Source organism: Nelumbo lutea, chromosome 1 (genome assembly GCF_056320005.1).
Source record: "Nelumbo lutea isolate HS-2025 chromosome 1, American lotus-T2T, whole genome shotgun sequence".
Taxonomy (NCBI): domain Eukaryota; kingdom Viridiplantae; phylum Streptophyta; class Magnoliopsida; order Proteales; family Nelumbonaceae; genus Nelumbo; species Nelumbo lutea.
Window position 1 is genome coordinate 176,284,784 of NC_142684.1, and position 27,479 is coordinate 176,312,262.

A 27,479-nucleotide genomic window follows, 5' to 3' on the forward strand; every position below is an offset into this window, starting at 1 on the left:
AACTTTAAAATTAAGATTTGATAACATATAAATTAAAATTTGTTTATATGAATAAAAAATTTTTAAAGCATCTGATCTAATAATATTCCTAGAAACTTTTTTATATCATGGATTTACAGAATTACATAACCATTTTTCAAGTTTAATATCTTCAGCTAACAAAAATGGTTGTTAGCATGTACAATGTATTTTTTTAATTCATGCCTCATTTTTTTCTTAAGAATATTTAAATGTACCAAAATCCCCTACCCAATTTGTGTTTGTGTTGTTTCTCTCCCTTCTTCTTCTTCTTCTTGTTCTTCTTCTTTCTCATGGGTGAACAAATGTCTGTTCAAATGGTTAGTACCACCCTTGTTACAATAGCTAAAGTATTTCCTACTTGGCAAACAACTCTTTTTTTGTTCCCTTCGACATCCTCTATTTTAAAATTTTTCCGAATTAGGTTAATCAATTTAGAGACCCTCTTTTTCTTTCCCCTAGTATCAACACTAGGGGTGGAAGTTCCATCAATATTAATAGCATCCATATTGGTGCTAATGCTATTATTATGCGACTGAATATCATCGACATTGAACATGTTGGAGAATTGGTTTCAAGAGGAGACAACCATTTTTTTTTTAATTCTAAAAAAAATTAATTTAATTGGACTTACTCGGATTGTCAGTTCGGAATCCCAACTTGATTTTAAAGGTTGAAGCCTTTCAACTCCAAGAGTCCAAGCCTCTCAAATTACTAACTTGAGATACTTGAACTGGTTGAGCAAACCTTATTCTTGTTGAAACTTCAATAAAGTTGAGAATTGGAGAATCAATCAATTAGAGTTCAAAGAATGTATGAGAGATTGAGACTTTGAGAGATTGGGAGATTGAAACTTGAGAGAGTATGAGAACTAGAGAAGAGATTAAGCGAATTGTTGAATTGGTGTGATGAGAATGGTGGAGGATAGGGCTATTTATAGAAATTGAAAATAATTTAATTGCCCAAAGTACCCTAAAACTAGCAATTTTTTAATTCTTGGGAGGGGTATTTTGGATATTGTAAAGTTATTTATTGCTTTACCCAAAATGCCCCTCTAAATTAGTTGTTATATAGCTGTTGGGGGGCATTTGTGTCATTTTTTCTCGCCCCATAACCAAAATACATAAATACCCCTATATAGCTGTTTATAGCTATTGGGGGTATTTCTATAAAGAAAAACCCCAAAAGTTGAAACTAGCTGTTGGGGTGGTCTCCAACAGCTAGTTCCCGGGTAGGCCAAGTGTGACCCGCTACGGGCCCGTGGGTCGTACCGTATCGGCCCATGGGCCCTGGGCGGCATGACACACACAGTCATGCCGTGCTGTTTGGCCTGTGGACTTCAAACCCCGTACCCAACACTACATGGACCATCGGGTCGAGCCTGGCACGGGCCGCATGTCATCATGCCATGTCGCGCTAGGCCGGTCCAAAGTGGGGGGCAGCATGACCCGATTTACGTAATAGGATGCAAGATGATATGATCTTCACTTTACGTGATAAATAATTGAAATATGAAGAAAGTGATGAATGCAAAATTTGCACAGAGGGTGAGTGCAAAAAATACCAAAAAAACGGAATATACAAATTTTGCGTCAGGTAGGAATGCAAACCTCTAAAAATGGTGGTGCATACCTAAACCTCTTGAATATACGTTATCCCGGATGGTGGTAAGGTCAAGTGAGGCTGGCTTCACTTGGGAAGAGTGCAACAAATTCATGCAGTTCAGTTAAATGCAAATTAGCGGTACATGTTTGTATGCATTTGGGATAACTAACGCTGTTGTTGGTTCCTAAAACCAGTGTATGAAATGAATTTTCCTTTCTTAGATGCTTCAAAATACAACGAGACCTCCTTTTTCTTGCCCACAATCGAGTTCCACAGAGAAGAACCATAGCATATATACCAAATGTTCTAAAGTGGTCATTGATGTCGTATATCGATTAATTCAGATTCGCCCGAAGTCGAGATAGCACACCAAATGTTCTAAGTTAGTAGTTGATGTTGTTGATTGATTTCAAATTCCACCCGAGGTCCATGGAAAGTATCCATTGATGCCGCTCAATGGTAAAGTTCCATTAGAGAAGAGAGCAAAGTAGCATTCCTTTCCATTAATAGAGAAAGGATAACACAAAGTTTGCTTAGAAAAAAGAATATACAATTACACCCATAAATTAATGGAAATCTTGACAATATTGCATATTTCCCTCAGTTTTCAAAACTGGGCTGAATGGGACAGTTGGATTGAAAAAACTGAGAACCGGTCACCTGATCTGTTCTGTTTTCCTTCAAATTGCTTTTCTCCCAAAACGGTTGATCAAACTAGGTTTTGACCTGGAAACTAATGATCAAAACAGTAATCGGTTTTGAAAACATTGATCGAATCCTGCTGCACTAGGGTTGGGGGATGGGCTACCCCCCATGGCCCCATTGTGTAGTGTAGTCTATGGAGCAAAATAAATGAATGGGCCGAAACAACCATTCCGTAAATTTTGATGAAAACCACCTGATTGGCCGCAAGAATTTCCGTATCATGTCTTTTCGGCATCATAGTCGTATGATCAAAGAGACTAACGGAGTTCAGATTCCTAACGGAAGTTCACGAGAGCCATATACAACCTTATCCGCTTTCGAATATATGCATAATTGACGTCTGTTACATTGGAATTTCTTAAATCGGCATATGAGTTTTTTTTTTTTTTTTTTTTTTTGTGGAAATGGCGTACGAGCATACTGTATGAATGAAGAATGTTCTTTCTCTCTCATATAAAATATAAACAATTAATAAGTTAAGTAGTGATTGCGCGAGGCTGGCCTGACGCTAACCGTCGGATTCGACGTTCTGAATAGTTATTCCTCTTTAAAGGTGATTAGATAAGGATTCGTACGAGGTTCAGTCTCATAGGATTATTTTACCTCAATTAATAAATAAGTTGTGTAGCGTAGGTTAAGCAATTCGCTCACTGCGTGCAATTTAGATGTATGCAGGGCAATAGAAAACTCTACGGATTGTGCCGTGGCTGATGGCTCTCTGTTTCCTTGATCCGCTCGTAGACTCCAGGCACCCGATTCTCTGCTGCCCTAGCTCTCCCTTTTTCGTTGGCGATTAAGTTTCAAAATAAAAGAATCTCAGTTTTAACTTCAATCACACAATCCGTAGTGTTGGTTTCTAACTCTGCCGTAACATTCTCTTTCCTCTTTCTGTGTCGCAACTCGCGATCGGTTTCCAACTCTCCACTGTTCAATCGCACAAACCCTAATTTTTGTTTGTTTTCCTTCCCAATTTGCCTCTCTTAATTCTCTTGTCATTTCGCCATTTCTATCAGCAACTTCCTGCTAAAATTTGAAATTCCAGATTGTTTTGTCTTCCTTATTCTGTCCCTTTTCTCACGTGATCTTCGTCTTTACCGAGTTCCTTTTTTTTTTTTGCGAAACCATTGAAGTCGGAAAACGTTGGTCTTATTTAACTTAATCTTTCAAATCTTATTTACTTCGCTTTGTGTTACCAACTCCATAGAATGGAGATTGGCTTCTAGGGGGTCTCAATTTCGTGTTTACGACGCTTGAAGATGCTTCCTTGGGGGGGACTGAGCTGCTGCTTGAGTGCAGCTGCTCTTTATCTCTTGGGGAGAAGCAGTGGAAGGTGCATTTTCTACTAATCATTTTTGAATTGTTTGATTATGATTTTAAATAGCTATTACTTGTTTTTCCTTTCATTCAGCGTAGTTCTTCTTTCAATGCTAATTTTAGTTTTTCTTTCTCAGAGATGCGGAGGTTCTTAAATCAGTTACACGGGTTGGCCAATTAAAGGACTTGGGTATGTGGATCATTAAAGATTTTCAATCTCAGTTACTGCTAAAGATTATTAATTATATTTACTTGCTTGTGAGATCGACTTCTAAGTTTGATATTGACTTCTGTAAAATTGGACATCTTTTTTTTTTTGGGTAAAACAACTCTTGTAAATTGGACTTGAGCATTTAAACCAATGCAACACAATACAACTGAACCTTTGCTTGGAAACTTATACCGAGTCTGTTGTTGAATCTGGACATTTTCATGTATGAACCTAGGAACAATGGGTTGTTGGGGCCTACTTTTTAGTTTCAGGTGGTTTTCCATTAATCAAGTGTCTTATAAAGAACAATCACTGCCCTTTTCCCCTCCTATGGGCTTAATTATTGGGCAATCCTTAAGCACGGAATTGAGTTCCTATTAATTTTCATTTGTTATCTTCTTTTTCTGGAAATGCCGATTATCTTTGCAATTTTTTATTTCTTCTATAATATGCTGCTTTTTGTCATTGTGCTGCCGAGTAAGGCTATTTTCAGTCAACGTGAAACACTCAAGGTCAAAAGATTTTGACATTATCTCTTCACCAATTGAATATCATCAAAGGAGTTCATTATCATGCTTAACATCTTAATGCCATCATCTTCATGATAATTATGATCCTTTGTAGCATCTAACTTCACCTTCTTCAATTTTATTATTGTTTTGTTCTTCATTTATTTGCTCATTTGTTGTCCTCTTTTTAGTTCTCCTTTTTCTATTTGTCAATTTCATTGTTATTGTTGTCATCTTCATCTTTGTTTTCGTTATTGTCATTATTATCATCTGCATATTCTTCTTGCATTTCTTGTCATCATAGCTATCATCCTCTTCCTTTCTGTCCTCTTCCTCCTTAGCATTCATCATTTAATTTCTTCATTCCCTCCTCCATTTTCTTTATCCTTTCATCAGTAGAAAAAATAGGGAACTAAGTCCATATAAAGTGTCCTGTCACCTTGGAAGATTTATGAAAAGTTGAAAATCATATGGCGGTTATTTTTCTCCATATGATCATATAAATCTATAATTATCCTAAGTCTTGACACCTTAAGTCTTTAACAAATGATGGGTTTGTATCTACAATTTACAGCACAGCTCCTTGATACTGCATGCAAAGTATTACCTTTGGTTGTTTCCATTTCTGGACGAGTTGGATCAGAAACACCAATTAACTGTGAGTATAGTGGGCTGAGGGGTGTAATAGTGGAAGAAACGGTACGAACTGATACTAGAGAAAATCTGGTTTATCCATATGCCCGATTCAAGTTGTTTTTGTGCATCTGACTTTTGTTTGTCAATTGTTTTTCCCCTTTAGGCAGAACAACACTTTTTGAAGCACAACGATGCGGGTTCTTGGATACAAGATTCAGCCTTGATGCTTTCCATGAGTAAAGAGGTTCCTTGGTACCTGGTGTGTTGTTTTGTTTTCTTACTGCATCTGGATGATTCTTGGAAATCTAAATAACTGTGATAACTAGCAAATATGGTTCTTGTAGTTGTAAGTACAATTGTACCCAAAAAGGCAGGATGGATGGAAAAAGAATACAAAGCCATTGAATGGCTCCACTACACTATGAACAATTATCCTTATTTCTGTGTTTGAGAAAGGGTATAAAAGTCATTTATTATAGTTTTAATGTCAGCTTTAATGGCTACTAAAATGCCCATATTTGTGTATTTAATTCATCTCTAATTGTTAGGGTTGAAAATGTAACTTTAGTTATTACTTTCCACCTCATTTAATCTCCTTTAATTAAGTCTTATACTTGAGGTATTAAATCCCATTTTCTCTTATTAAATGCTATATTTTTAAGGTATTTTTCACCAATAAATGCTACTAATTATATATGTCAATATTTTTAACAGTATAAATCCATATATTTTAAAATTGACTCAAAAACAAAGCCATTCTTTATCAATGTGGTGGTTAAGCAATTCAACCATCCGAATCATATTGATCAATCTACGAAGTCATAGGTAATAAAATTTTTAAAATATAAATATAAACAACAATTATTTTAATTGATAATGAAAATGAAGTACATAATTTAGAATTGGCCAAAAGTGAAATTTAAAAATTAATAATTAATAGTTTAACTTTTAGGTTAAATGTATTAAACTTTAACATCATAAATAAATAATAAAAATACATACCTTTTGCAAAAAATATTCAGACAATGTATAATTTCATATATTTATCATATTAAACAACAAGTAAGTGTAAAATATCAGAATTAGTTTTACACACAAAAATACAAAAAAAAACTATAGTAAAATCTGAACACATCTATAACTCTATATTTACACTACTATTAAAAATATGAATAAGATTGTGGAATTTTCTTTTGACTAGAATACTCAATTTTGAATTTAGTCCCTATTTAATTATGAGGTTTAAATTGTAAGTTGGACTACTAATTTTCACCACATTCAATTCACTCTATTTAAATCTTACATTTTTTGATAAATGAACAAAAAAAGATACACCAAGATAATAAATGATTACAAAATGAGGAATCTAGCCAAGCAATAGGGGTGCAAATGGATTGGATCATGATCTAATCCGATCCTTTTTGTCGAATTTGGATATCCCCATTCCGAATCTTCGGATCGGATTGGGTCAAATAATAGGATCCGATAAAAATTGGATTGAATTCGGATCATTCCCTATTCGATCCGATTTATATGTTATTTATTTATTTATTTATAAATATATTATTTATATTGCATTTTTAAAATTTTTTATATTATTTTTTTTATAAAAAATGTACATATATGGTGACAATAGTTGAAAAGATACTCGTATTTTTTTGTTTTTTCTTTATTTAAATTGTTATATTTTAATGTTCTATTGTTTTTTAAATTAAATTGGAATGAATCAGATCCAAATATATGACTTTCTCATCAAATTCATATTCAAATCCATGTTTATGATATGTGATCAGATCTTCTATTAATAGTATTGGATCGGATTTGGATATACCCTTATTCGAATCCGATCTAATCCGTTTGCAACCTTGCCAAACTTGTAGGCTTGTCAATGATACTTGAAACTTCACAATTCAGTCTGATTATCACGTATTTGGATGGGGTATTTATGTAATCAGAATTGGATTTTGCATTCTACATCCGGCTAATAATAAAAAATATAAAAAAAATATATAAAAGTTTATAGAAAATTTTGGATATATTATCATCATTATCATCATCATCATCTAGAATTGCCATGTGTAAAGCATGTGCATGCTTACTAGTTGTACCCAAAAAGGTAGGATGGAGGGAAAAGAATACAAAGCTATTGAATGGCTCCACATCAAAGAACTATTGAATGGATAAAAGCAAAGAACTAGAAATCAACTCCCAGCCCTGGTGAGCTCCACGTCAAACATTCCCTTACAGGTTATAGCCCATGGTTTTGCTAGAGAATCAGCCAACATGTTAGTGGACCTAGGCAGTAGGCACACATTTAAAAGAAAGGTTCAAATTTCTACCTAGGCAATGAGCTGTCTCACCAAGAGTCTGTAACTCCATGGGTCATAGTCATCAAGGTGTCTATGCTATTCTAGGGGAGTTGGGTGACAAGAATTATATAAAATAAAAACATAAATTTTGGTTGCCTCTATAGATTTGTAAATTTATATAACCAGCATGCTTATTAATTAAAAAGTAACAATTATCTTTACTAAGAACATTAAATTTCCTCTCAAAACATGGCAAATCATCATCTAAAAGACAATAGTATTTTTATTATTTTCAAAAATAGTACTAATGTAATAAGTATTTAATAATGCAATTTCATATCAAATTTGCAATTGAAGAAGGATATAATTTTATATACGATAAAAACTTAAGATAGAGAGTTAGAGAAAAAAGAACAAGGGTGGCCGCACCATTTTATTTGATGTAAGAGACAGAATAGAAAAAAACAAAAGAAAGAAAACCTCTTTATCTTTTTTTCTTTCTTTTTCTCTTATCAAAGCCCTTGGATCTTTTAACTTCAAAACAAAGTATAATTCAAAACCCTTGAGTTATAGTAACTAGGTGCCCAACTAGGCGACTAGGAACCCACCTAGGCAACAAAAAACACAAGGCAGGCGCTTTATAATAATATCATCACCATGGTTACATCTTACTAATATGTGTTTCAATACATTATATATGTATAGGTGGGCTCCTACCTCCTAGTGGCCTAGATGGACACACAATTACTATAATTCAAGGTGTTTAGGCAAGGTGTCCAGCAAAGAGTGCCTAGTCACCTAGGCAATGCCTTGACAGCTATGCATGTGACGTCCTCCCTCATCCAATAGATCACTGTTTTAAGTCCCCTTCTACAACATAGCAGTCTAATCAAATGTGGTAATGAACTTGAGACCTTGTACCAGTGCTATTAACAATGCTGTCGTTGATCTTCCATGTCCAATCAGGTCTGAAAAGCTGAGAACAATGTTAATATTTGTGATTTCTTATTACCTTCCCAGACCTGATGCTCTGAGATTACCCAGACTGCAGCCATCAAAGTTAATTTTCAGTGTTCCTTCATTGGGTGCCTCCCACCCTGCACTTCTTTGTTGTTTGCTACTTTCCCATCTCACAAGTCACAATAACTTGCCATCCTCTTAACAGATTGTTCATGTTAACTCCTCTAAGTCCTTCACACACCAAAGCCCAAGGAGCCATTCTCACCATTATGAGATCTATCAGCACCTCCACTTCACACTCCTTGTCTTCAGAAGATCTTGCATTTCTCTCCACCCAATAAATCCCAAAGGACTGTTGCCCTTGTACATTGCCTAAGAATTTTTTTTCCTTACAGTGTGACAAGCTATTGGGTTTACGATAAACAAGTCCATAATATTTGGTGGAGAGCAGTCCAATCACTCCCTAAAAGATGAACAAAGTGACTCCATACCTGAGTTGCATAATGACAACTCAAAAGGTGATTAGTGTTTAATTGATAATGGAAAAGGGTGTATCTCATGTAGTCCTGATATGTTCTTAAAGAGTGAGGCTGCACCTCGAGCCTCTCTCTGGGCTTATTGTAGCAGATCTTTCTTTGAGTAATGAATTAAATTTTCAATTATCAAAAAAAAAAAAAGGTAACGGAAAAGGGAAAGTAGAAGGGAGATCTCCAAACTTTATATTTAATGACAAATCGCATAATACAATAATACATCATAGTTTACTCGTGAACAGGCCTCCTGCATTTCTGAACAAGCACATATGTCTTGGCTATGCAATCTCTCTCTCTCTCTCTCTCTCTTGTTGGTGACTATGAAGAAAAGAAATCTTTGAGGACCATGCAATCTTATTAATTAATGAAATTCCCTTGATATGTAGAACAGGCTCTTCCAGAGCAGTCCCTTGAGTTTGTTTTTCTTATCGTTGTCCTTTTGCTAGGATGATGGAACTGGTCGTGTATATGTTGTGGGAGCTCGAGGTGCCACAGGCTTGGTATTAACTGTTGCAAGTGAAGTCTTTGAGGAGTCTGGGCGGTCTCTTGTTCGTGGAACCTTGGACTATCTCCAAGGTCTCAAGGTTTGTTACATTGATAATCTGAGCCCTATTAGAAATCACCATGTGTGCATGTATGTATGTATGTAGGTAATTGTTATTGAGTTGAGCTTAATTATGGTCATTATGTTTTTTCAGATGCTTGGGGTCAAGCGAATTGAAAGGGTTCTTCCGACTGGTACATCCTTAACGGTTGTTGGCGAGGTATCTTAAAGTATTTGGTCATACCTAGAGTCTCTCATTTTCTTACCAAAAAATGCATCAAGAAAATGAGATGCATAGGAATGAGGCTTTAGTTCTTATGTGGTTGAATGCAGAGGACAATTTTTTCCAGAAGTACCACCTAGGAGATTTGCTTGGCTAAAAACAATTTACTCAATTGGGTTTTCTTAAGTATCCTTCATGTAATTCTATTGGGCATAAAGAGTAATATGGAGTCAGGAGAAAGGGCAATGCCTGCCCTAAAATAGCTAATTACCTAAACTGGACATGTTTTTCAGGAATCTGAAGATTCACATGCAACAAACTTCAGCATATCACTTGAGATGCTATAAGGGTTTCATTTTGGCCTGTTTTGCATTTGACAAAAATGATGGGGATATTCCAGAGGTTTTTTCATTCTTTTTGAACAATGGGGATCAGAATGATCACAGTAAGGGTGATGTACAGTCAGGGGCGGAGCCAAGTATATTGGTGGGAGGTCCTTGGCCCCCCCCCCCCCCCCCCCAACAAAAAAAAAAAACCCCAAACCCCAAACTTGAACTAAAATGTAAAGGATCACTCTCTAAAGCTCCTCCAACTCCCAAAATAGAAAAAGTATTTATTTTTTCTTTAATTTTAAAAAATATGTAATAGGTCCAAACCTTCTCAGGCCATTTTTTTCCCAACCCTATTTCTACTCCCTATCTCATCTTTTTGTTTAACTTGCCCCCCTAAAAGAAAATTCCTGGCTCTGCCACTGTACACAGTGGTCATCGCTAACTCAAGGATAGAGTTAGTTGTATAAACTCGTTGTCTATATGGGCTTCACTATGGGAGTGATGATTGCCTATTCTTCTATAAAGTAAAAAAGGTAGAAGTCCACCATGGCTGCAGCAATCCTTTTTATTTTTGTTTTTTAATAATGCCTTTGCCATTTAGAGATGTGTTTATAGTTTTTGAACTGTATGCCATTTATCTGATTCATTTTGTAAAGTATAGGGATAATATTATCCAATTCAGTTAGAGGGAGGGAGAGATTGGGCCTATATGGTACTTGGTGAAAGAAAGTACATTCTTAGGTGCAAGCATGAATGACACAGTGGGTCTAGGTTCACAGGTTCTGCATGAATGGGAAAATATGATATACTTGCACACATGAGAGGTTAGCATTCTTTATTGTTGTCAATTTGTCACGTGAGAGACTAGATAAAGATATTGTGGACATGGGCTGCTTGATGAACCTCAATCCCACTGGTTCATCAATTTGGATTGTTCAATTGGTCAACCACTATTGATGGGAATTTAATCAACTATAGCCATCAGATATATGTGTTTAAGCGTTGGGAGGTGGTCTAAAATCCGCCATTCAGGCTGGTTGTTAAGGCTATATCAATCCAAGTGGTAGCCCAGCAATTGAGAGGAAGACCTCAAATCTATTATTATTTTTTTTCTCATTTCAGAGTGCAATTAAAATTTTCAATTTTCTTGAACACTCCCTGCCCTTCTATTCAGGCCATCAAAGATGATGTGGGAACAATTCGGATTCAGCGACCCCACAGAGGACCATTTTATGTTTCTCCAAAAAGTATTGATCAGCTAATTGCGAATCTTGGGAAATGGGCGAGGTTGTTCACTGAACGTATATCTGGTGCAAGTTTTCTTTGATTTCTTTCCACTATGTGTACATTCATTTGATGAATGTATTTCCATCAGGTGGTACAAATATGCCTCCATGGGTTTCACAGTTTTTGGTGTTTATTTGATTGCTAAGCATGCCATTCAATATATCATGGAAAGGAGACGTCGCTGCGATTTGCAGAGAAGGTGAACTTTATTATCTTTAAAAGTATATGGTTGAGTATTGACTGAATATTCCACCAAATACATAAGCATTTATTTATTCCTTCTAGCCAAATGGATGTCTCTGAATTGCTGATAGAAAAAAGAAGTATCTGTATTTGAGTCTGATTACAGTATTCTTACTACTAAAAGATAGTAGTGTCATTTAATTCCCTGGTGCATATGGATATGTAATCTGTGCAACATCTTCTGTAACCTTTGCTCTTCAATATGCTTATAAGGTTTTTCATTGCGCAATGTGAACAACACTTGTATTATGTGCTCTGTATGAAGAAAGACATGGGTATTTTTGGAGGAACTATATCGTGTTGTGTTATGCCACCAATCAGATGATGCTTTGTATCTTAGTGATCAATGGGTTTATGTATTTATTCATATTGTTTCTTGAGAGATGAGAAATTTAAGAATTGCAGGAGGGATATATGGTTTTAAGTTTTAACATAAAATTTCTGTGATACTGGATACATTATATTAACTGTGGTCTTTATGCTTATACACATGAACTATAATAAGAAGTCAATATTCTGTTATATATGGAACAGTATAATATTGTAGTAACATTTAATAATGTGCTCACTGTATTTTAATAATGTTGACTAATATATTATTCACCAAAGACTTATATATTGGGAAGTTCAATATATAATATATCTGACATAATAACAATATAGTTCTAAAGTGAAGTTTCTGCACTGGACAATGGCTTTAAATAAGTGTCTAACCAGAGTTAATCTAATGAAACGTGGCATTCAGATTCTGGACATGTCATGTGGCTTGTGTGGTGGGTCAGCAGAAACTATTGAGCATCTTTCTTTGCATTGCCCAGTTTCGATTTATATTTGGAGGCATTTCCTTCAGGCCTTGGAAGTCAGTTGGGTAATGCCAAATTCTGTGAAGGAACTGCTGTTTTGTTGGAGAATTGAGGGTCTCAGCAAGAAATGGTTTGGAAAACTATTCCGGCTGCGGTGATTTGGACTATCTGGATTGAAAGAAACAACAGAATTTTTCAGGGTAAAGCTAAATCTCCAGAGGAAATGGTGCAGAAAGCTGTGGGCAAATTACTGTCTTGGGTGTCGCTAACGGAGGTGTTTAAAAATCAGAACATGCAATTGTTGTTTAGTTCTCAGTCTTGGATGCATTTGTAATCTGAGTTGGCTCTAGGCAGCCTCTACTGGCCTAGGCTCCTTTGCACTGTTATGTGATTTAATAAAATACTTACCTTTTACAAAAGAATTTTAAAATACTCATTTCTGGTCTGAATATATGCAAGAAATTATTGAAAAATTGAAAGAGGTAGCTTTAAACCCTGAAGTCCCCAGCTATATCAGCTGCTGTAACTATTGTATCACTGGACCTTGGTCAATGTCCAGCTACTTCATCCCATATTTCTGTTATTTTAGAACTTGATCAGGTGGTGGAAGTGTACAGGCCAGTAGCCACTTTATGACCCACTGCTAGTACCTCTTTTGATCATTTAGAGGAAGGAGTTTGATCAGGTTGCTGTTGTCATCAAGGTGGTGCAGTTCTGGCCTTCTCCCATTGGACTTGAGAGGGAGATTGATGAGAAAGTGTTCATGAAGCCAGTTGGCAATGAGGTTGAGAGAATAAGGTGATTAGAAATGGCAAACTTTTTTTACAATGACAAGGAGATTCCTCCAAGTGTCAGGAATGAGGGGTCAGGGTCAGGGTCTAGCAGAAGTAAGATGGTTTTTGAGGTTCGGCCTAGAGTTGAAACAGATATAGCAGAAAAAGAAAGGAAGGATAGGAACAACCAAATTAGAAGTAATGGTGGCAAGGCAGCGTTCAGAGGCAATAATTGTTTGCAGGAAAATTTTTAGAATATAGACTTGCAACGAACTGAAAGTGAAGATCAAATATCATCTGATCTGGCTTCTAGAGGTGGAATGGAAGAAGATGCAAAGAGGTTGGTAGTAGGAGAAGGGAGGAAGGTGGTGGTCGAAGGTGTTAAAATGAAGTGCTTACTGCTTAGTTGATTTGGAAACAATGATTAATAAGGAGGTGGAAGTGAGCAAATTTATGGGATTATTTTTTCCGGGAGGTGAAGAAGCTGAAAGGAAGGCATTCAAGGAGATGAAGGAGAAGGGTTGTGAGAGAGAGTATTTGGAGTCGGCATGGAAAGCTGTTTTTCATAGGTTGATGACAAAGTAGATTTTCCAAGAGAAGCTGAAAAAGAGAATGGAGAGTTGGCCGCATCTCAGACTTTTGAAAAGAACATGGTTCTGGAATTAGAAAGGATTAATGAGAGATGTAAGGACCAGAAAACTCTTAAATAGAATGTCAAGGTTGGGAGACACCGGTTGCTGATTTCCTTTCCCCTTCTCCTTCACAGTCTGGTTTTGGTTGGAATCTAGGTCTCTGCAGAAATGTGCAAGATTCAGAACTGGATTTGGTGTCTTCTATTATTTAGCCGCTTGACAGGGTATTTATTGATCCTGTTAAGCAAGATAGTAGATTCTGGGCTCCTAATCCCTTGGAGCTTTCAGTTATGCTTCCTTTTTCAAAACCTTGACCTCTAATCAACCTGGGTTACAATTCCCAGTCCGAGAAGTCTGATGTCACCCTATTCCCCCCAAAGTGGATGCTTTCTGTTGTGAGGTTTACTATGGTGCAATTAACACCTGCGATCTGATGCAGAGGAAGAGGCCTGGATGGTGCTTTTCACCTAATTGGTTCTGCTTGTGTGAATCAAATGGTGAAACTGCTCATCATATTTTTGTTTCCTGTCCTGTAGCTAGCTGCATATGGGAATGGTTCTTTTCTCTTTGGATGCAGGTGGGATACCCCAGTGAGCTTGGGAAGACTGTTTGACGCCTTCACTTTCAGGTGGCCAAAAAGAAGAGAAATAACTCTGTGGAGATGCACACAGGCAGCAGTGCTTTGGATGTTATGGGAGGAAAGAAATCTGAGAATTTTTTAAGGAAAGAAAAGGCGTAAGGAATTACTGATAGAAGGGATTATGATAACAGTGATCTCTTGGGTAAAATCTATGGGTTTATTCTCAGACTTTACTGCAGATGATATAATCAGGAACTGGAGGACTGGAGCATCCTTGTCATCAGCAAAAAAGAAGGTGTTAAGAAGTTGGGATCCTCTTGAATCTGGATTCCTCAAATTAAACTTTGATGGGAGCAGCTTTGGCAACCCAGGTGTGGCTGGAATTGGTGGGGTCATAAGAGATGACATGGGGAAATTTGTGGGGCTGTATTCGGGTCCTATTGGATGGAGAGACTCCATTACAGGTGAACTAAAAGCAGTGGTCTTTGGAATATGAAAAGCCATGGAAATAGGTGTGAAAAGCTGGTTGTAGAAGGTGATTCCAAGGTAATTATAAGCTGGCTAGAGCAGAATGGAAAGACTCCATGGGTGTTCAGAAATGAGATCAAGAAACTTAGTCACATTACCAAGGACATGCAGTTATTATTTCAGTGGACTCCAAGAGCAGCAAATGGGTTTGCGGACCAGCTAGTGAAGCAAGGGGCTAATAGGGAACATTGGTTTTGGACTCAGTTGTAAGGATGTAAAGCAAAACCTTAGGTGGAATTTTAAAGGACAATGGGGTAGCCTAGGCTACTCAATTTCTGTACTAATTCTCATATCGTTTTCTTAATAAAATCACCTTTTCTGATAAAAAAAAAGGTTGGGAGACATAACAGATCTAGAAGCACCTGGAGGTTCAGGTCTCAAAAGTCTTTGCAAGGTTAAGAGGGGGTTTGTTTGGGTTAGGTCCTATCAGGATGGTGAAGAAAACAGAGAAAACTCAGAAGGAAAATAAATAGGGCGAGTGCTCAATTTCTTGGCGGAGATAAGTGATTGGAGGTTTGGGAAGTGGATTGAGGCTATAATGCTGATGGCACTGGGGTCTGGGTTTTTTGATTTCATGTAGATGGTTTAATTGGTTGGTGGTGTTTTTCAGGTTGAAGTTTGGAGGTGTAAGTGGGTGGGGTTAGTATGCTGTTCTTTTTTCTCTCTATTGACCTTCCTTGTCTCAGGTGACTGCTGGTCATCCTTCTTGTAATCTTCTTTTTCATTTTAATAATATTTTATTTTTATCTTAGAAAAATGACTGACATATCCAGTTATTGTCATGCATGGTCATGGATGCACTGTTTTTTTTTTCCTTATCTTTTTGCATAGTTATGTTTTTGTTGGAGATTCAACTTAGCTCATTTTAAAATGTTATCATTTTATGTTAGCACTCTTCTACTTTAGTAGGTCATTTATCATTGGTTGATTTCTTACAATCTGACTAACAGATGACCAGATTTATCCCCTACTAATCTCATTTTTTTTTCTAGTTGTGCATCTAATTTATTTCCTCCTGAAAAGGAAAATGTAATGGCTTTTTTGTGATTGCAGGGTTCTTGCTGCTGCTGCACAAAAATTAGGTCAAGATAATGAAGGTACGTTGCTAAATTCTAGTTTTTGTTACTTGGTCTTGTTGTAAAATTCTGGAATGTTGGAATTAATGTGCAGGTTCTGATGGAAAAGCTGAAAACGGATCAGATAACACAAAAAGGGACCGTTTAATGCCAGATTTATGTGTAATATGCCTGGAGCAGGAGTATAATGCTGTTTTTGTTCCGTAAGCACCAAAATGATCTATGCTTTATTGTTTTTTTTTTTTGAATATAGAATATGGTTGTTAATGGTGATTATGATTAAACTTTAGCTATCACTTTCCTTCAAACCTTCTTGGTCCAGAAATTTTTTGGAGAGGACATGTGTGAGGAGATTAGATGACAAGAGGCTACTTCAGCCTCTGTCACATAAACTGCATAGGCAACAGTATGTGATTTCACCATTAGATCACCTAGAATATGTATTGCACTGTAAATCTTCCTGACTAAATGTTTCAAATCATTAATATGTTTGACTATGATGGTTGTGGCATTGGGAACTGATGCAAGAGGTTGATTTGGGTCCTTTTTTTCCTTTTTTTTTTTGAAGGTAATAAAATTGTATTAGTCACAAAAAGGGGGATGGAACTCTCCATGTACATTGCGATCCTACACATGTTTCATGGCAGTTAATTCCATTTACAAAAAGAAGTAAACTATAAACAAAGAGGGAATTGACTCAAAAAAGAACCAACCTCGAAGCCCCTGAATCATATGAACCAACAACAAATACATTATCATCCCAGTTGTGTTCCTTAGTACTTTCTCCAAGGATTGGCTTCTGCCCATGAAAATCTTGTTGTTCCTTTCCTACAACATGGCCTGCATAATTAATAAGATACAACACCTCTATGCTGCCAAATCCTTTCTACTCAGGTCAGTGACTTTCTGGCAGTTGAAATGCTCTTTGATGGATCTTGGGAAGAATCCCAAAAATGTTTGAAACTGCAATGAAACTGCAATGCCACAAGCTGACAGAAGGTTGACTCAAGTACTTAGCTGATGGTGATTTCCTTATACTGTTTTGCTAGGATCGTTTGAGTTGGAGCTAGGGCTGTTCACGGGTCGGGTTGGGTCGGTTTACTGGGATTTTCCCAACCAACCCGACCTGGTCGGGTTACCTGAGGTGGAAACCGAAACCAACCCACTTATAGGCAAAACCGACCTGGTCGGTTTGAGTCGGGTTGGGTTGGTTTGGGTCGGTTTCGGTTTTGCTCTTGTACAATAAGGACAGAGAAGCCTAGAACTAGAAGGAAATTTATTTGACCATCATTTCAGTCATCTGAATTCAATTCAGAGTCCAAGATAAATCTTCATGTAAATCTGAATTGGTTGCTGTTCAAGAGTCTAAGATAAATCTGAATTCAATTCAGGTAAAGAATAAAATCAATAAATTCTTCATGTAAAAACAAGTGTCAAGTAAGACAAAAATTATCAATAAAATAGAAAGTCAAACTGTTTTATATAAAGAAGGCTGAAATATTTATATTTCAAGAAACTTTCTAAATTCTAATCTAAGTAAAAAAGGACACCTAATTCTAATTGTAATTGCCTAATTAGTTGCCTATTTGGTTTAAAAGACTATAGAAACTAGGATAGATACAATTTAGTTAAGTAGGAACTAGAACTCTAGAGGATTGGTTAAGTAGGAACTAGCTAGAAGACTAATTGGTTCGGTTCGGTTCAGGTCGGTTTCGGTTTTCACACAAGAAAACCAAAACCGACCCGATACACCGGTTTATGAATTTTCCCAACCCGAAAGCGACCGGTGCTGATGAAAACCCGGCCGACTCGGGTTGGTCGGTTTGGTCGGGTTGGGCCTTCTTACGAACAGCCCTAGTTGGAGCAAACGATCCCTCCCCACTCCTTATACTGTTTACTGATGGCGGTTTCCTTATCTCCAAATCACCTTAACCCTAATTTTCAGTTGAGCCCAAAATTAATTGATCCCTCCCCACTCCTTGTTTTGCTAAGGAATCAGCCATGCTGTTAGCCAACCTTTAAACCCATTGAACTTTTACAGCCATACCCCTGGTCAACCATTTAAACTTTTTTTTTTTAACTCATTTTTGTACATTCATAGGTCATTTCCCATTTTTAGGAGACAATTAATAACAAATTGTGAATCTCCTTCAACGACCAAACTGTGCACATTCATATCCTTCGCTTTCTGAATTCCTTCCATAACTGCCTTTATTTCAGCCTTCAAGGAATCACCAATGGCAATTGGTCCTGAGAATAATGCTATCACATGACCTATTTCATTTCTGAAGATGCCTCTGATACCTGCAGGACTTGGGTTCTCTCTACTACTCCCATCAAAGTTTTGTTTTAGGAATCTTCCAGCTGGTGGTGTCCAGGGTCTATTAATCTTGGGTTTCTTCGACGAAGTTCTAGCCACTTCCTCAAAGTATCATCCATCGAAAAGTCAAAGAACAATTCATGGGATTTTAGACAGTGGATCATGATATCCTTTTTTAGAGTAGTTTCATTTGATCGATAATGTACTGCATTGAAGAAAAGTATTTTAGGGATACGGGATCACACTGGTCCAAAATGAGAAGATAACAAGGGAATCTGCTCTGTCTATTTCTCTGAAATTTGGAAAGTGCTCCTCCCTGACCTTTTCTCTCATTTTCTCTTGTTTAACCAATCACCAGAAAGAAAATTATTCCCTTCCTTTTCTTTTTATTCACCTTAAAGAAGCTAGATCCTTGGACTCTAGTATGAAGACCGCTAGGGCTGCAAGTCGGGCCGGGTTAGGTCAGGTTGAGGCCAACCCTAGCCCAACCCTAAGTTCTAAACCCCAACCCTAACCCAATCCGACCTTCAACCCGACCAACCCAACCCTAACCCTAACCCTAACTAAATTCCTTCAACCCTAACCCAACCCAACCCAACCTTCTTCCCATCATTTTAAAACCTCATAGAATTTCTCGATTTTAGATCTTAACTCAACTTTCACTACATATATTAATCCTATGTTTCATTACTATTTGTTTGTTGACGTTATTTTTTTGTTCGTTTAGTACAAAATTCAGAAAAAAACAAGTATTAGAAATGACTATACTTTATTATGAGTTAGACCTACGATAGATCTTTCTTGGGTGGCAAACAACATAGAAGAGATGAAGAATAAAATTTTCATAAAACATAAAATAGTGTTATTAAGGTTTTAGTCTTTCTGATTAGGATTAAGTGAAGTGATTTCTTAAAAGAAATACATGATACTATGTGGTGGGGGCTATACAAATATCATGCATCTAAACAAATCAATGTATGTTATATATTACATATAACATATATTTATATATGACATGTACTATAGAGTCGGGTTTGGGTTGGCTAAGGGGTCAACCCTAACCCAACCCAAAGTAAAATTGGGTTCATGAATTTCAACCCTAACCCTAACCTGAACATCAACCCGACCCAACCCAACCCAACTTTTTTGGGTTGGGTTCGGGCCAACCTGGCCCAAGTTGCAGCCTTAAAGACCACACTAAAAGAGAATAAAAGAGAAGGCAGGAACTATCAAAACCACAACTCTTATCTGTAAAACGTCACCTGAAAATTAGCCAAAATCAGGCAGCACGTAACTCCAAATTCCTTTCTTTGCAGTAGTCTAATAACAGCACACAATCATCATCCAAATGAAGATAGCAGTGGACCTAGTTTAGCACACAATGGAAACGACACTCCACAGTACATTATACCGTCTTGGTAACCACCCAGTAGAGGGTGTACACTACCACATGAACCACTGTTCTCACTCATAGTGACAGCAATCAAACCAAGGAGAGAGAATGAAATCGTGGCTTTTTTTATTTGCTTTTCTCACAAAAAATAAGTCTGGCTGAGTTTGGAAGGAGTACTAATAAAATATCTTCTTAGAAAACAATTAAAATTATAAAATCATTTTTTTTTATAATCCAGATAAATCATTGTATCATTGTTGAAACATAGTAGGTTTTGGGAAAAGGGTTCAAGGTGCTCAAAATCTCAAATGACATATAGGGAACAAGGCAACTAATTTCCATTTAGCCACCTCAAGCATAATGGCAGTTAACAGAAATCAGCTGGCTAGTACTTGTCTGTGGTTATGCCTATTATGTTTTAGAGTTACCCATTGGTTAGGATTTTCCAAAGGTGCTCTATCATGGAGGTGGTTCTCCACTTTGGCATCCAAATTTTGGTCATTCCAATGGCTACTGCATCGGGGTTGAATGAGATGAATGAACATCGATGGGATCTATGCTGGAATTTGCATATGTAGGAAAGGATTTTATTTTATCTTGCCTTTTCAACGAGTTGTAAATAGCTATATATTTTCCCTTATAATTTTGTGCTTTTATTAGTTAAAAATTACTAAATGTTGATGGGATCTATAATTTTTAGGTGTGGTCATATGTGCTGCTGTACAACCTGCTCTTCACACTTGACCAGCTGTCCACTTTGCCGGCGACGAATTGAGCAGATTGTGAGGACTTTCCGCCATTAAAATTGTTCCATGTGGAGCTAGAAAAGCATACCGTACAGGGCCTTGAGGACCTTTTTCCATTAACAATCGTTCCTTGAGAACCTAGAAAACCATACAATACAGCGAATCTGGTTGGAATCATGATATTTTTCCTCTGGTGGTAAGACATATGCCCCATGTTTCAGCCAAATTGCTTCTAAATTTCGCAGTTGTCTAATATTTCTTTTTTTTTTTTTACAAATTAAAATATTCCTGGCATGGTTGTCATATGGAGCGATTTAAGATGTGCTGCTTTATGCAAATACCTCTGGAATTGTAAATGCTTATGAATCTGTAACTTTGTAAATTAAGGCCAATGTTTCCAATCTTTGGATAGATCTTAATCCTCGTAAGCCTTTGTGTCCTCGTTACTTTTGTATTTATTTCTTGATTGTTGTCTGCTTTTTAGTTTTTCTTTTTGTTATTTTACTGTTGTCTTTGTAAAGTTTCTACTAATTACTAATGCCCGTGGAAATTTATGCATACTTTTTTAGTTCCACAGGATTTCCCTGAAGAGATAAATCAGCATGAGCTAAAAATGTGACATTGGATATGGTTTTGGTATAGTGATCCTGGATTTTCAGTTGCATTTGGAATTTGATTCTGCTTACTGGTTCTGGAAGTTTTCATACTATTCATAATTTGGGCTTGAGCAGCTTTTGCTGACTCAGATAATTAGTTACAATTTAAGGAAGAAGTTACCAATTTGATTTCCTCTCAAGAGGGAAAAAAGATGTTTGTGAATTGATAATCTTATCGGCATATATTCGTTTCTACTAATGAATAATGAATGATCTCCTGAAACCCGACATTTGTATTGCACAATGTACCCTAGCCAACTGATTGCGACTAACATGACATTTGAGGTATCTTCCGGTTCAGTTTGTCTTTGTTTGTTTGCAGTGCATACATATCCAGTTCAGTTTTGCGTCTATTTGTTTATAGTTAAGGACCTGAACCTCCTTTGAGGTTTCTCTTAAATACCTCCTCTTTCCAAATTGGACTGAGCCCCTGTTTGGTATCCTTTAGTTCAAGTATTAAACTAAGTGGTGAGACCACAAAGACAGGAATAGTATTTATTTAAAAAATAAGTGATTCCGGTGCTGTTTGTTATAAGTACTTAAATTTAAGTGCTTTTTTTTTGTGGGACTAGATTGTCCCTAAAAAATTTCAATATGATGTTAATACCCCCGTGAATGGAGAAACCCTATCTATGATGATAATGCCCCCATGAATGGAGTCACCAGTCATGCGTATTGGTCCAAGATACTATTGTATCGGTGGGTATCACAATATTGACTGATATGGTTCGATACACACTGATACGGGAGCATGTCAAACCCTAGTTTGATCTAAGGTTCAAAGTATCGGAATCGCAAAGTGTATCAGAAAGACAATTTTAAAAAACGTGTTGGGATATGTTTTAGATACACATGGGTACAAACGGAAAATCAATATATACATAAATATATAGGAAATTTAAATAAATCATAAAAATTATATCATTAACAATACTTACTAGTTTTATATGATTGTAAATAAGCCATTTAAATGTTAAAAAATCATAATTTAATGTTTATATAAAATGTGACATATTAAGATATAATTAGTAATCGTTGAAAAATTGTGGAACAACTAAAATATGAAAAAAGCAAAAAGGGACTAAAATGTGATGTATATACATCAATTTTCAAATAACTGATATAATTTATCTTAATATTTATTAGCATATAAATCGTAATAATTAATTTCCAGCATTTAATAATAAGCACCACTAATAAAATATAAAATTTACTTAAAACTAAAAATGTATATAAGTATTACAAATAAATTGAAATGGCTTAGTGGCAAAGTTATGGGTGTTAAAATCTAGTGACCAAGGTTCGATTCTTGTTATATATATATATATATATATATTAAAGGAATGATTTCAGCTATTGATTACTAATAATAATTACTTAATTGCTGATAAGAATTAATTAGTGACAATATTGCTTACTAATAATTATATATTAGTAGTAGTAGTAGTAGTAGTAGTAGTAATAATTATATATTAAAGGTTCAACTCTTGTTATTGTTAATATTTGTAATTTTTATACAAACAAAACGAAATTAATGAGAGAGTGGAACATTAATTAATCGAATTAATTAGGTGCTAAAACAATTTTGAATTTAAATTTGCCTTAAATATAGATATCTAATATATATATATATATATATATATTAAAGGAATGATTTCAGCTATTGATTACTAATAATAATTACTTAATTGTTGATAAGAATTAATTAGTGACAATATTGCTTACTAATAATTATATATTAGTAGTAGTAGTAGTAGTAATAATAATTATATATTAAAGGAATGATTTCAGCTATCGATTACTAATAATAATTACTTAATTGCTCATAATTAATAAATATTTTCATAATGGTAATTAATAATTCAGAAATAATAATTTTATATTTATATTAACTCATATTAATTATTTTGAAAATAAATATTTAATGTTAACTATTTATTTTATAATTATTATCAGAAATTATAATTCATACATTTATATGAATAATTAATTATATTATTATAATTAATTATAATTATTAATATTATATTAATTAATATAATTATATCATTATAATTAATTATTACTAATACTAATGATAATTATTACTTCGGAATGTTAATTAATTAATTAGTGATAATTAATAAGCATTTTAATAATGTTAATTATTAATTGGGATATAATCATTTTATATTAATATTAATTTATACTAAATATTTTATAAATATAATATTAGTGTTACTTATTTACATTATTATTATTACAAGTAATTAAAATTAGTAGTAGTAGTAATATTTTAATATTACTGATTTCAAAACCAATATGTACATAATAAGAATATATTATTAGTTAATAATAATAATATACTTATTATTATTACTACTGATTTCATAACTATTAATATATTAATGATATAATATTCAAAAACCAACATTTATGTGCATTTGTAATTCACAAAATTAAGCATTTTGTTGAAGTGGCTTACCAAACTTTCTAACGTCAACAAGTACTTATTTCTCGAACAACTTATTCACAAAACATAGCTTAAGATCTCTCATTGTCAGAGGTGACATCGTCAAACAAAAACCTCCCTTCTACAAAATAATTTATATAAAAAACTAATTTTGTCCTTTATTACTCTTTGCATACTAACCAAGTATTGGTGCATTAGAGGGGCCCCTTGATTACAAAACAATTGTTCCCAATCTTCCTGTTTTCTTTGTACAAATTTGGGAATCCCGAACCCATTCATAGTGCCCGAGATCAACATAGATACCTAGAGGCCTTGAGGCCAAATGCAATGAGATCGGAGGTGATAAAGCAAAGATCGTTTTATGATATTGGAGGCATGGACAAACACGGAGAAGTGATGCGATGCAATCTGGCTGCTCCTAGTTGAAGATGATTTGGCTTCCAGTGGACGATGGAGTTGTTTGATCTGCACCGAGAGAATCAAAGAACCCGGGGGTGCTTACCTGACGAGGTCGCTCTGATGTTTAAATTAGTAGTTTGCGAGCTGAAGATAGTTTAGAAAGCAAGAGAGCTAATAAGCAATGATTACGCGTACCTTTGCCCCCGAAGGATTAGGGTCTTTATATACTGGAGTCCTCGCGGGTTTTGGAGTGATTCCGGGATTCTTTCCGTGATGAGACCCGTATCCGTATTAGCAGGAAATAATGTTGTCAACCGATAAGGCTTATCGCTTCCGCCTCGATCGGACGAGGGAGATAAGACTGGTAGAGGTGTGATCCCATAAAGCGTAGAATCTGGTGGCGATATCTTCGGGGTTAACATGCAGAGGTCGGTCAATATTACTCGAGCTAATGCCCCTTGGATCTGACCTAGTACGAACGCCGAAGTGCCTTGTAACCGAGGTGATCTAGATGCAACTGTGTTCCGAAATAAACTTGCTCCAAGGTGGTTCAATTATCTAAGCTCGGTCCGTTGCAGACTTGATACGTTGGGATGAGCTGTTGTCCTGTCAGTTGGGTCATGTCCACATGTTCCCCTATTACTAGGTCGGGCCAAAAACACCCTACATCAACAAGCAAATCAACAACTAAGCTTAATGCTAGAAGACACTGATTAAGGCTGAATATCTTCCACCATTCCCCCAAACCATAAGCAAAGATCATATCCGGATATATTGGCACTATGGTAATGAGAATGTGGTACAAGTTGATTCTAGTGATCATTCTCTTTCTCTCTCTCTCTCTCTTTTAATCTTTTTTCTGGACCAAATCAATTAAAATTTGGCAGTCTAGAAGACTCTTTCTTAGGTGGTTCTAAAGCCTAATGTCTGAAAAGTCCATAAGTTATTATTCATGTCTGAAATTGAAATCTGAAAAGAAATAGAAATGTTTTTCTGCTTTTTAAAAGTTCTAAAAAGATAAGATCGTTTCAGTTGGAACAATTTTCCAACATTTGAAACTGTGGAGTTTACTATTTTACATTTAGAAATAGACTATTTGATAATATTATAAATAATAAAAACAATATTAAATAAAATAGTATTCTATTAATAAACAAATATTGTCTTTTTGAAATAAGTAACTATTTATTTTTTAAATAATAATAATTATTTTAATTTTTATTAATAAACGTATTATTAAATATTCTTATTAATTACTATATAAATATTAATATTAAATGTTACTGTTTATTTAAATAAACAAATAATAATAACTATTTATAACAATATTGATTTATTATTATTATTATCATTATTAATAAACATATTATTATTATTACTAATTATTATTATGATTAATTTCTTAAACTACTTAGATAAGCAAAAAAAGAAAAAACCTATTTTACCCTTTATTCTCCTTCAAATTTTCAAAATAAAAAAGAAACATTGAACTCAGTGATTTCAGCACATACAGCCCTGTCATTTTTGCACCTAAAAACCCCTTTCATCATATCGGATTCTACCTGCCTGAGAATCTACAGTTTGCCGCCGTTGTGAGACTCCTGTTCTCCTTTTTCAAGTATTCTTTTCAAGATCAGGTAAGTCCAATCGTCATTAATTTTCTTCCGATCATTTTGGTATGAGGTAACTGGTATTGAGTAGTCACCGGAACCGGTGATGAAGCTTTCGCCGTGCTAATTTTGGGTGATATTCTTAAAGTCAGCCCAGATCACTAAACTGTATTGTGATTTGATTAAAATCTTGTTTTTTTCGGTGATTTCTTCAGCGTTTCTGATGACAAAATCATCACCGCTGCTCTATTCTCAGAACAAAGGGCTATTTGGCCCGGAGAATCGCCGGGAGGGGTGCCACCGCCGCTGTTTTTCGTTCGAAGGAAGTAGGGGATGAATGAGAGATAATGACTGCAGCCACTGCTGTTTTGCCCAAAGACTGCTCTGCGAGGCGACGAACCCTTCATTCTCTCTCCCTCTCGGCACAGCCGTCACAGGTGACGACAGCCACCGACGAAGGACTCCCTCCCTCTCTTTCTCTCTTCGACCCTTCGTTCTCTCTTCCCCAATTCACCCTTGTCCATGTTTCATCATCGCCACTGCAGCAAGTTGCAGCAGCGGCGGACCCCTCCACGCACTCGGATACAGATGACGAGTGTTATCAGAGCTCTTCAGGCATTCCACCGGACAAGGAGGGAAGAGGGAAACTAAACCGATCCCATCTGCTCGGAGATGATATCTTCACTGGACGACGATGAGTGGCGTGCTCACAAGAAGATAACACACATCGTCTTGGCTTCCAAGGAGTTCCGGAGTTTCACGGCCAGCGTGAGCAGGAAGCTGGTGGGTGATGGACTCTTGAGCTTGATGCTTCAAGCTGCTAAGCATGGCAACGTCCTGGATTGGGAAGATGTGTTCATGGGGTTTGCATTTAACAGTGTCTACACGGTTGTCCTCGGCAGAAACCCGAACTCGCTCTCTTTGAGCTCTGCTGCTTATGAGATTGCTAAAGCCATCGACGACGGGACGGAAGGTGTGTTCCATAGGCACATCATGGCCACGAAGCTGTGGAAGCTGTTGGGTTGGTTGGGGGTCGGGAGTGAGGGGAGACTGGCCAGAGCTCGGAAGATCATAGATCGTCACTTGTTAGAGCACATTTCGTTGAAAATAGAAGGGCTGCGCAAAGGGGTGCAGGGAAGTGATTTGATAGCTATGTACATGAGTTCTCAAGCTCAGAATGGAGAAAGCAAGGCTTACAGTGGTCTGTTCCTCAGAGACACTGCATTGGGCTTCCTGTTTGCTGGCCGGGACTCGATGGGAACGTCTCTCACTTGGTTCCTCTGGTTGGTTTCCACAACCCCTCGCATGGAGGAAAAGATCCTGGATGAACTGATGCAGTTAAAAAAGAAGAAGGAAGCGGAAGGTGTGGTCAGAGATCAAAAGCAGCCATGGGTGTTTGATTCAGAAGATCTGAAGGATCTGGTGTATTTCCATGCAGCCATGTGTGAATCCTTGAGGCTGAACCCACCACTTCCGCTCACCAGAAGAGGTGTTATCAAAGAAGATGTGCTTCCTGATACGTACGGGGAGGTCTTAGTTAGAAGAGAGAGAGAGAGAGGGGAGTCAGGGTACGAGGGCAATATTGGGTTTTAAGCATTAACACGGATGCTAAGGATGTTAAGAACAGGAGTAGAGTTAATTAAATTTTACAGTGTAAGTCAATTTTCAAAGAATAAGGATAGAATTAGTCAATTAGCTAAACCATAAGGATAGTGTTAATCAATTTTCAAATAAAAAATAATGTTATTAACTCCCTCTTTCTCTCTGAACTCTAAACGTCAATTACATGCCTCATATACACATCTCAGCCTGCATTGAAAACATATCTCCCATGGGAAGATATTCCCATGGTTGGGATGCGCGGGTGGCTGATGTGAATTAAAGAAAGTTCTATGCATTCTTTTTTTAGTTGAAGTGAAAAAATGTTTGACTACATCAATTTGATATTTCAATTATAAACGTTAATGATCAGTTCGCCCATGTAAAATATCCTCATTTATATTCCTCATCCATATTTTATTAACTTTTCCTCCTCCCCCAATCCATGTTTATTAGCTTTTGAGCCTCTTAAGAAAAAAAATC

General features: G+C 36.1%; 2 protein-coding genes across 4 annotated transcripts; both read left to right on the plus strand.

Annotated features, from left to right (window-relative positions):
- Nucleotides 1–2,908: 2,908 nt before the first annotated feature.
- Nucleotides 2,909–21,159, plus strand: DAL1 (E3 Ubiquitin ligase family protein). Of its 3 annotated transcripts, none has more exons than XR_016104215.1 (12): nucleotides 2,955–3,658; nucleotides 3,780–3,832; nucleotides 4,937–5,061; nucleotides 5,162–5,257; nucleotides 9,247–9,384; nucleotides 9,499–9,564; nucleotides 11,074–11,186; nucleotides 11,275–11,385; nucleotides 15,799–15,842; nucleotides 15,916–16,024; nucleotides 20,235–20,476; nucleotides 20,850–21,159. XR_016104215.1 is itself a non-coding variant. In XM_088960921.1 (11 exons), exons 1-11 carry the CDS (start codon nucleotides 3,585–3,587, stop codon nucleotides 20,335–20,337), a joined length of 1,032 nt encoding a protein of 343 aa, XP_088817047.1. In that variant the 5' UTR covers nucleotides 2,909–3,584; the 3' UTR covers nucleotides 20,338–20,708. The 3 variants fall into 3 exon arrangements, 1 of the variants encoding a protein (XP_088817047.1); XR_016104216.1 differs by having other exon boundaries at nucleotides 20,858–21,159; XM_088960921.1 differs by lacking the exon at nucleotides 20,850–21,159 and having other exon boundaries at nucleotides 2,909–3,658; nucleotides 20,235–20,708.
- A 4,173-nt stretch (nucleotides 21,160–25,332) lies between these two features.
- Nucleotides 25,333–27,011, plus strand: LOC148879396 (cytochrome P450 86B1-like). Its single transcript, XM_088967036.1, has one exon. The coding sequence runs from the start codon at nucleotides 26,070–26,072 to the stop codon at nucleotides 26,988–26,990; it is 921 nt and encodes a 306-aa protein (XP_088823162.1). The 5' UTR covers nucleotides 25,333–26,069; the 3' UTR covers nucleotides 26,991–27,011.
- The last annotated feature ends 468 nt before the right edge of the window (nucleotides 27,012–27,479 follow it).